General features: G+C 52.2%; 1 protein-coding gene across 1 annotated transcript; it reads right to left on the bottom strand.

Annotated features, from left to right (window-relative positions):
* Positions 1-3,382: 3,382 nt before the first annotated feature.
* NCLIV_015440 (hypothetical protein) lies at positions 3,383-10,974 on the bottom strand (the record flags this gene model as incomplete). Its single annotated transcript, XM_003881736.1, has 12 exons — positions 3,383-3,579; positions 3,824-3,976; positions 4,506-4,680; positions 4,917-5,066; positions 5,391-5,876; positions 6,299-6,523; positions 6,863-7,090; positions 7,288-7,530; positions 7,861-8,105; positions 8,721-9,068; positions 9,464-9,757; positions 10,902-10,974. The coding sequence occupies 12 exons, from the start codon at positions 10,972-10,974 to the stop codon at positions 3,383-3,385; spliced, it is 2,817 nt and encodes a 938-aa protein (XP_003881785.1).

The following is a 10,974-nucleotide window of genomic DNA, read 5'->3' as shown; positions in this document are numbered from 1 at the left end:
CTCCACAGCTCACCAGAGAAGGCAAAGCGAATGGAGAGAGGCAGTCTCACATCAGGACTTGAACAGACGTGTGTGTGTGTGTGTGCGGAGGGGTATCCGTCCGTTCCTGTGCGAGAGAGAGAGCGAGATACCGCCAAGTTTGGGTCCAGAGGAGTGTACGAAGAGACTTGATGGCATTCAAATCCCGTGCGTGCGTGCCCTCCCCGTTCGTAAGAGACGTCCACACAGAGGGAGGAGTCCACTTTGAGTTAAATCGATCGACTTTTGCGCGCCGACGCTGCTCTTTTTTCCCAATGTGTATGGCGACAGCGCTTCGTTTCTTTACCGCGGATGGAGCATTTCATATCCCCACGCGACTGGGCGGAATCGTGGTGGCTCAGCGGAAAAGCTGCTTGCCTGTTTCCGAGAGATCGTTATTTTGCACACACGATCGGGCAGATTCCACATAACAAACGAGACAGCGCGGAACCGTAGTAAATTTCCCTCCTAGGCAGGCCCAGCAAAAACAGCCAGTATCCCTGAGGCCTCGCTCTCCCAAGTGTGCTGCTCTCTGCATTTCACACAGAGAAAACCTTTCTCCTCATAGTTTAGCTACCCTCGCGCAGCCCTGTGAAACTGCGGGGCTTCTTGCGCAGGCTGTGGGGCACATGCACTTTTCCAGTATCAAACACGAAGCATAAGTCAAAGGACATGCGCCGTTGCCGTGCGATATTCGTCCTCTAGGTTTCTGGAAACAAGACGTGCTTGGGATCACATTGCACGTGTCCCTTCCCAAGTCCAGATTCTCCTTACCGACCTAAAACGTTGTATGAAAGCCAACGAAGAAGGACGCTATCCGGAAAAAGTGCCCACTTGGGTTTAAAGCACCTTTTCACCAAGTCGCGATTTCTCCTTTTTCAACGTTGCTAGCGACCAGGACAGGCGCTGCTGAGGAGCGTTCCAGCTCGTCTCCTCCGAAGCCACACCACGTTTTATCTCAAACGAAACTGTCGCCAGCTACGCAACACAAAGCATCTGTTCGGTGACTGTATGTTTCGCTGTCCGTAGGAAGCACTTGTGGCATTCCATGTTCCGTTTCCCGTCCATCCCCGATTGTTTTTACGCAGATTCCTTCAGACACGGAATAGCAGAACCACGATGGACACCGCAGAGACCGACCGCCGAGACAACTGGAAAACAAACAAAAGAAAAGAGGCACGAACACTTAAAAGGCCTCGTTCTCTACGAAACCATCTCACAGCCTGTTGCTTCCCTCTCTTCCCTTCCTCACTCTTTCGCCACTCCGGCTGCTCGAAGCAACACACAGGGCCTTCTCCTGTAGAAAAATATGCTTGTTTACTTATATATATATGTTTACTTACATATGTATTTATATATATATATATATATATATGAGTGTATGTATGCGCGTGTCATGTAGGCTTTGAAAAGCGTCCTTTCTTGTGACTGGTCGAGAGTAGAGGAAAACATGGAGCGAAGGGAAAGGGCTCTCGACGGCCCTAACCTAGGGAATCCGCGGCAGCAATTTTTGCTCCTCGCGACAGTTACAGAAGCAGTTTTGGAACGAACAAAACAGTTGATTTTTTGAGAAGAAAGTCACTTAGCTTGGACGATGCTGCTCCGCCTTTGCACGCCTGATCCAAAGCTGTGACCTGAGAGCTCGACCGTACTGTCTGACAACCACAGCCTCAGCACGTACACGCCTATTTTTGTAGACAAACGCATGCATACCTGTATATATGAATGAATCCATACATGCATATAAATATATATGCATATTTTTAATGGCTGCCACTCTCTTATCCACATGGCTATGCATAGCTACAAACATCTGTTTGGATGCCAAGTGTAAACCGTAAATATTTGGACCTGGGGGGGCGCCCGCACTAAACCACGCAGGATGCCGCCGCGTAAGACGAGACATATGCGTATGCATGCACATTTCCTCTTGATGGGAAAAAATCGACTATCCAATAGTGGCGACTGCAGCTTTTCCGTAAGCATGAATTTGCATTCTGTCCTAGACGAGCACATCCGAGAATGTGCAAACTCTCATGTGCAGGCGCAGAGTAGGGACCGTTGGTTTGGGAATTCCTCTATGGAATTGATAGCGGCAGATAACCCGGAAAACGTGCGGAGTGCGTGAAAAACTTCACACGAAAACGCCAGAAAGTTCTCTGTGTCGTTTTCCTTGGGAACGATTTATACCGAAAAAAGCGGCGGCAAAACAGACTCTCGAGTTGAGCGGAAACAACACAACGCCGAAAGACGAGCACTCATTTCAGCTTGGCAAGCGCCACGACGTGAAATTGCCGCTGACCAAGCTCGGTTTATCTAACGAAAAAACGCGACACACATTCCCAAGATATCACACCAGAGAAATCCGATTTCTTCCACCGCCGGAGGCTCGCTTCCTAGAGAAAAGTGCGACACTTTGTCTCCAGTTTGGAAATCACCAACAACAAACGGAAACGCATTTTGCTTCCGTTTTCCATGAAAAATACCGGCCGCCTCAAAACCCTCGCCCGTTCTCCTCTTTCGCGGAAAACCTTCCCTCTCTACGCCAACAAAGCTGCATCCCGTGTGAATGTCCAGCCACGCGAGCACACCCTCGCCTCTGGCCGTCTGCAAGCGAGAATTTCTGGCGTCTCTTTGGAGAGCCTCAAAACCTGGAACTTCGGCATCGACAAAGAAGCGGAGAGCAGCGAGGCGGAACACCCATTGCGGAAGAAACCGTTTCCTTTGTTCGAGGGGAAACCGAGGAACCACAGACGAAGAAGATCGGGAGATGTTCAGGCGCACCAAGCGCTCTCCTCTTGCTTTCCCTCTTCCCTGTGGGCGTCTTGTTTACCGTCGTCCCCTGAAAGAGAAGTGAGAAACAGGCACAAAACGTGTATCAATTGGCGAACGAATCCACAAAAGACACCACAGAATGCCGAAGCCCGCGCACAGAGACGGGAAACCCTCAGACCGCGCATTTCTCTGTAGGTTTCCTGAGGACCGAAAAACACGTCGCTTTAGAAGTTCTGGATGAGAGACAGGCAGACGCCCAGGAAAGGACGAGGACGCAGAAGACGCGGGTGCATGATGATTTCCATTATTGTAGACACCCTATGGGAACAGAAGATGTGAGCTCCTGTTAAAGAAGAGACACTTGCAGGTTCACAAGCGGGGAAGAGAAACATGCACGAAGTCCGGGGAAAGCGCCTTCCAAAACATTTCTTCACATAAACTGCAAAGGACAGTGAAAAGATGCTCTCGCGCCCGTTGCAGGAGTAGAAAAGATAATCCGATGAAACCCTCGCGCACAGTCCACGGTTTCTTTTTGCGGAAAGCGCATCTCGCAAAAAACCAGTGTGTGTGTGTGTGTGTCGACTTTTTCCTACCCTCGCCCGTTGAGAGAGGGGTAGTCCTCTTCATCGTCTCCTCCGCAGTCGCCGTATCTCCATACGTTCACGTGAGCCTTGCGAGCGGCTTCTTCCTCAACTTGGAATCGGTGGAAGTATTTCGTGTTGGACTTTTTGTCCAAGCACGCCAAACCTTTTCGGAGCATCTTTTCGTTCACGGTGTTTCCAGTCTCTGAAAAAAGACACAAAAAACAAGTGTCCCGCTGCTTCACAACAACAGCTCTCCACCTTTGCAGATCCATACACCTAAATAAAGACAAACGAAAGATGTATCCGATCCTGATCATCTACCATAGACATATACACATACATACGCATGCACGCACATGTACATATGTATATTTGCATGCGTGCTTGTGTACGTTTTCGTGCGTATTCCTGAGAAATTGCTCCTTCTCTGAGATTCTAAAACTTACTTCCTGTTCCGAGGTCTTCTTGCGGTGTGAGGATGCAATGCCGCCTCTTCTGGATGTCGATCTTCTCGACTTTGCACTGGAAAACGAGGTTTTGTGTCACTTCATCCAAGTAGGAAGCCGCTTCAAATTCCATTTCTGGCGGCGGTAAAAGACCTAAGGGAACAGACACGATCCGAGAAAAACTGGAGCGCGCTAAACCGCGCACAAAGATCTGCACGCCTCTCGCCCAAGCAGAAAGGTCGAAAAGAACAGAAAGCAGCGAGTGAACGAAGCGACACTCGAACAGTCGAACAGGATGAAAAACACACTCCCAAGAAGTCGACAAGCATCTACATATGCGTGTATGCATATACATGCATACGTATACACGTACCTACATATATTTATAATCATATATATATATATATATATATGAGATCCCCAAATCGGTCCTGCCGACAATAGGACGGAATTGGCAGACAAACAGGTCTTTTAAGCCATCCGCAATATATATAATATATATAATATAATATCTACATATATATATATATATCATTGTAGGTTTTGTGGGCCTCTACATATAGCAGCCTCTGACTCTCGGTCTCGGGGAGAACGCGCAGGCGTGTATCTTCTCGGAATGGACGGCATCCCTCAGCGCCTCTTGGTTGAGTTCATGCACGAGCCTTCTTGTGTCGAGATTCACCTGAGAGACAGCACTGCTTCGCCTGTGGCGGAAACTTGCTTGTGGCCACAGCGTCTGGACACCTGCGCACTGCGTGGAGGGGCAGAGTTTCCCGGTTTCCAAAGTCGATATAAAAAACGGAAATCTGCGGCTCTTTCCCGCTGCTGTCTCTCGCGTCGACGCGCCCGCGGTACCACTGCAAAACAAACCAATTTGCATGCACTCCACACCTTAATATCCATGTTTGTTATGCACACACTTCCGTTGTTTACTACTATGCATCCACGGAGCTACCGCTACAAAATCCGTCTAGCCATATACATATACATATATATACACACACATTTTACGCACATGTGCAGGTGGCAGATGCCGTGCATGCGTCACCTTTGCGATTTTTGTTCAGTTCCGTTCGCTCGGGTGTCTCCTCACCAGGTTGTCTGCCGAAAATTTGCAAATGACAACTTCGCCTTTCCGCGGCAACCCTCCCGGCGTGTACGTGTCATCGAGGTTCGAGGATCCTTCAGCGCCGTACTTCCCGAGCGTCGACATGACACTCTGCAAATCAGCACTCGATGGATCCTGAGAAAACAAAAGGCACATACACATCCATCACATTCACGCCACATACATCTACATCTGCAAATTCATATATATATATATATATATAAGTGCTACTATAACATATGGTAGATGCTTGTGCATATGATGCATGTAACTCTCTCATTCTCTGTATCTGCCTGCCTCCATGTGCACATGTGTATGCGTCTGTCTACGTCGATGCACATAGATACAAATGCATATTCTGTGCTAGTATATACCCCCTCCCCCCGTCAATCGCTACCGCGAGTTGCGAGGCCCCGCCTGCAATATCCGATTCTCTCTCCAGATCGGAGAGTTTTTCACCTGAATGAAGAAGCTGTCGACGCCCTCGACGTGGGTCACAGTCACGTGGGGGAGGACTTCGTCGACTTGGACTTCTTTCGCCGCGTTTTCCTCCGCCTCCAGAGCTCCCGGGAGACTCCAAATGTTCATCCGAGCAGCCTTCGCCTTTGCCTCCGCCGCCGTGAGCAACTCGCGCAACGAACACCTGGCGAGCGAGAAATCGACGGTGTGGGCGTAGCCGAGCTCAAGGAGGTCGACTGCGAGGTTTTGCTTGCCCTGACCGTACCAGAAGTTGCCGATAAAGTTTCCGCCCTTGTCCACGGACTCAACTTTCACCTGCACGTCGCGCTGCAACACCCGCGCGCGGGAGAAACTCAGCGCCTCCTCCCCAAACGGCTCTGCCTCGCGAGCCTTGCCTGGCCGCGCAGTCGCCGCAAACGACCCTGGGCGAGGTGCAGTCTGGGGGCACCGAAGGCCTCCCAACACAAACGAAATCGCAATGTTTTGCTGCAGAGGCACACACACGCAAGAGAAACGGAGGTCCTGCTGCTCACTCAGGGAGGGGAACTAGACCTCATGAAAAGAGGCTTCTGGAGACGGCCGGAAGTGGACATCATGAGGCGCGAGAGCTGTCCGAGCGCAAGCGCACGCTCAGAAGATGAGCAAACGGGCCACGGAAAAACAAGCAGTGACGCAGGCAAACAAACGTATGCATGCATACAAACACAGGGAGCCGTCCCACACACATATCCGTAGGTTCACCCGCCCCCCCCCCTCCCGATATGCGTGCTGAACGTGAATTCCGGCGAGAACTTTTTTTTCACTTATATGCATCCACATACATATATATATATATACACAACTCGTACTCGGATGTAAGTATATACAATACACATACAACGCATATTTTTGTGTAGATGGACGCGTACCGAAGGAATTCGAATCTTGAATCTGCCAGGGCCGAAGACATGGTCCACGACACCGTCGAGTTTCGGGATTCTCTCGAGTTGTTGGAAATACGCATTGGCGCGTTGGGCGTTTGTGGGGCCGAGCAAGTCGATGATGCGGTGGACTTTCCACTGCTGAGGCGGCGCATGCAAACCCTTCTTCTGCTGAGTTGCGACTTGCTCCAGCTCCAGATATTTCTCGTACTCCTGAAAACACAGAACCAAACACAGCCGTCAATCTCCCCACATGCGCGCCACTCTCTGCGCCTTCAGCTCTCTCAATCCAGACTTTTTGACCCACACACGCAAACAGACTGATGCAAAAAGTGCTCCGAGGTCCGGAAAACTGTACCTCCTCGACCCGCCGTTCCACCTATACGCTTACTGCCAGCACGCCGACATGTGCAAACGCCCCTTTTCAAAGGTGCAGTGTGTGGATCTATCCAAGCGTGCTCGACTCAAACAGACCGTGCGCATGCAGCCTCTCAGATTTTGACGCGCAAACCACCGAGACACGGCGGGGAAAGAAAGTGGGCTGCGACTCACAGCGGCGCGTTCGTCGTCGGCTCGGTGGGGGATAGTCTTGGCGAGTCCAGCTTGGAGAAGCAACTCGGCAATGTTCTGGCCGTTTTTCGTTTGCGTGGGATCGGTGTCCTTCGGGCTGTTTGGAATCCACAAACTGACAAAGTGCATGCGTCCCTGGTCGTCGCTCGCGGGCGGCAACGCCGCGCCCGACGCGCTCGGGAGCGGCTCTCGAAGGTACTCCACGAAGACCTAAAAGAAAATCAAAATCGCCACGTTCTGCCAACCAGATAGCGAATTCCCTGTCTGCAGACACGTAGAAACCGTTCTCTGCTTTCTCTTTCTCTCCTCTCTGAGACGAAAGCCGAGTTTTGTCCTGCTCGCGATCTTCTCGGTCGTTTTCCCCTGTTCGCGACTTCTTTTGCGCGGTTCTGAGGTTTTTTTCTCACCTTGACGTTCTTCCCGATGAGCTTTTTGCGAACGAATTCCTTCGTTTCGAACGCGATGCTTTCTTCCTCGCGAGACGCAGTCTTGCCGACACCGGCAGCACGCGGACACCGGATGCTGGCGAGGTACACGCGCCGTTCGCTGCCGTCTGGGAGTCGCAGAACGACGCTGTCTCCGCTCAAAATTTCTGCAACCTGAGCCATGTAATTCTTCGAGGCGACCGCCGACGTCGAAGACGACCAGCCCTGGAAACGGAGAAAAAAGGGGCTAACCGAACTCAAAACAACGCGTGCGCATTCCCTCCCTCCTCCGTCTTGTCTTTTTTCTCAACCGCTTTTCCTAGTCCCTCGGCGTTCACTCTATCTCTCCTTTGTTCGCCCTGTCTCACCCACTCGCTTCCTGGCTTCCAGATAAGCCGCCTTCCCGTCCCCCCCCGTCCCCCCCCCCCCCCCCACCTTTTCCCTGTGGACGCAGGTCCAGCTGTCGCAACCCCCGTAGCCCTCATCAGGCTTGGCGTCAGACTTTTTCAGGTTTCGCATTTTTTCATTGGAGGCGATGCCTGAAAAACGCGTTACCTTCCACTTTCGCAGTTGCTTCTGCTGGGCCTCTCGCATGGCTTGTGAGAGTTGAGACGCGCACTCGGTCAGGCTCAATGTTCCAGTTTGGATCTTCGCGAGGCCGTTCTGCAGGAGCAAGACGCTAATGTTCCCCTTTGGGTGGTAGACCGTCCCGTTCACGTTGCCATATTCATCGCAGCCTTCTATGCGAACTTCTACATCCCGGTTCAGCAATCGAATCTCCACGAAGAAACGCGCCTCGACTGAAAAAAGACGTGGGTGAAAAAGCGGTAAACAGATGGAAAACAGATGGAGACTCACGCAGACTCTCAACCACGCACGAGTCCTGCGGCGGCCCAACCAAAGGCAGACAAATCGATCCTTGCATGCAACTAAATACACACTATACATATACACACATATATATACATATATATACATATATATGGACCTGCTACAAGTACCTGTACACGCATGTGGGTAGCTTCATCTGGTTCGAGGTGAAGGAACGCACGGCCGCAACCAGTTTTAACACGGAAAAAGCGTGTATCTACCAGAGACACGTCCAAGGAAGGACGTCCAGATGTCGAAAATCACGTGTACAAAAGTGCGCACATATACATATATATATATATATATATAATTACATACAACTATGTATATATGTCTCAGGAAGTGGAAACCGGCTGTGGAGCTCGACGAACAAGACTTGTTTCAATCAGCGGGGGTTGGGAAACCACGCTCGCTTTGCCACTGAGTGAAGTCTTTCATGTGCATCTGAGACATGCAGAACCCTCGCTTCTTCTTCGCCTTTCCCTTTTTGTCTTGAAGCACTTTGTCGTTTCTGTTTTCTGCCGCGTTTTCGGTGTTGCGTCTACCTGCGTAGGGCTCTGGGACCACTTTGAACTCAGTCGAGCCTTCCTGTTGCTCGCGCTTGAAACCGTCACACTGGATGCCTGAGAGGAGGATGGGGAGGTAGACGACTTTGAGAGGTTCTCCTGGTTTCTGCGGAAGCAGGAGGGCCACGCGCATGCAACCGCCGTCGCGGACGTACTCGACGATTCCCGGGAGTTTCTTTCCCTTGTTTTCCGCCACAAAGGCCTTGACGAACGCCGTGTCGTTCACCGCCCACTTCATCTCGCGCACCGTCCCACTCCCCGCCGCAGGGTCCGCAGCCCACACGCCGAGCTGCCGCTGCTCGGCGAAGTCCTGGCACTGCTCGAGTTCTGCGAACCCACGAGAAGAAAACACGCGTTTTCTGTCGTCGAGAGAAGCGGGCACGGAGAGAGACACACGCGCGGCCTCGCGCGTTCGCCGCTTCCAAGGCGTCGCGGCCAAGGTATATCTGTACCGCAGGCTACGCGAAGAACTAGACGTTTCCGCGGCAACCTGTCGGCGTGTCTTTCCACGTTTGGAAGGGGAAGCGAGGATCTGAACGCCGAAACGCGACGTTTGGTCTCTGTACAGATTTTGCCGGGCACTCCGCTGCTAGTGCCGTCTGTTGCGGACCCGTCATCTCGGCTTCTTTCACCTCGCTCTTCTCTTTTTTCGGATCTCTCTGGCTTCTCTCGCCTCTCTGCTTCCCCTTCTCTCTTCCTTTCCTCTCTCTTTTTCCGTTTACCTTCGATGTCGGGGGCGCACGGCGGGTTCCTGTTTGGCTTCAGCTTCGCGAGCCCCTGTTTGAGGAGGCTGCAGGCAATGTTCTCGCCGTTGAATTTGATGGTTCCGTATTCCTTGTTGCTCAGCACGTAGTCCACTTTGAACTCGACTTGCTGGCCGATCAACCGGTTCCGCATGCACTCCCGAGCAGCCCAGCCGTAAGGCTCGTCTTGCAGCTCGTGACTCAGCGACTTCATCGCCACGCGCGGCGCCTGCACGGACGCGAGGGACAGCCGCTTCTCCGGCGGCGGCCCCCCTGAGGGAAAACAGGACAAGGAGCGGGAAGAGTGAGAAAAGGAGACAAAGAGAAAAGAGGAAGGGAGACAGAGAGAAAAGGGGAAGGGAGACCGAGAGAAAAGGGGAAGGGAGACCGAGAGAAAAGGGGAAGGGAGACCGAGAGAAAAGGGGAAGGGGGACAGAGAGAAAAGAGGAAGGGAGACCGAGAGAAAAGGGGAAGGGAGACCGAGAGAAAAGGGGAAGGGAGACAGAGAGAAAAGGGGAAGGGAGACCGAGAAGAGGGAGACGCCTTTCTGCTCGGGGTCGCCTCGAAACACGGAAAAAACCGCGTGTGGCCGTAGAACGGAAGACAGCCACAGAGAAACATACGAACACCTGACGACGCAGGGACGGGGAGTTGCAGGGGGGTAGACAAAAGAATGAAGTAAGGGCGGGGCGGAAGCGAGAGAAAGTAAAGGAAAAGAACAAAGACAGCGTGTGCATGCGGGAGTAGAGGCAGTGGAGGGGGGAAGAAAGTGAGCACGCACTGCGGAGGCGAGCCCAGACAGAGAGGAGGAAGAGCGGCAGAGAAAACGGAGGAAAGAATTTTCGAGGTGGACGAAGCGACAGGAAAAGGGAGGAGGACGGGAGAGAAGACTGAAGCGAGAAAGAGATGGCCTTTTTCCATAGAAACCAAAGAGCGTGTTCGAGGGCAAGAGACCCCGCAGAGACACCCGAGGAGAAATGGCGAGCGACTAGGCAATGGAGAGGAAGTCAAAGGGGTGTTAAGAAGAACGAGCATGCGTTTCGAAGGAAATTCTCGCAAGAGCGAAGCAAGGAGACGTGCCAGAGCCGCAGGGACACGCGAAAGAGAGGCCACTCCGGGAGGGACGTCGAGGGAGAGACACAGGCTACATAGAGGCCGAGCAGAAGAAGCGAGGTGCGCGTTTGTTTCTCCAGTTTTGAAAGAGAGGAAAACAGAAGAAAATCCCTCACACTTCCCCCGTCCATGTCGGGAGGCGAGTGAACTCTGACCCCGCATGCCGTTTCCAAACCTCTCTCGAATTTGGTGTTTTTTGTGTTCTCGTCATGCCACGTGGCGCTTGCAACGCGAGAGCACGCCCATGTCCCTGTAGCAGAAGATCTTTTTTATCGAACGGACTGCATTTGCAGAAGAATCCTACCTTTAGGCGCCCCGACGAGGACGAATGTGTCGCCCGACACAACTTCCTTCACTGTTGCAATACCGCTCGCCAT

Source organism: Neospora caninum, chromosome VI, assembly GCF_000208865.1.
Source record: "Neospora caninum Liverpool complete genome, chromosome VI".
Lineage (NCBI taxonomy): Eukaryota > Apicomplexa > Conoidasida > Eucoccidiorida > Sarcocystidae > Neospora > Neospora caninum.
The sequence above is the reverse complement of the archived record's forward strand: the minus strand, read 5'-3'. Positions and strand labels throughout refer to the sequence as shown.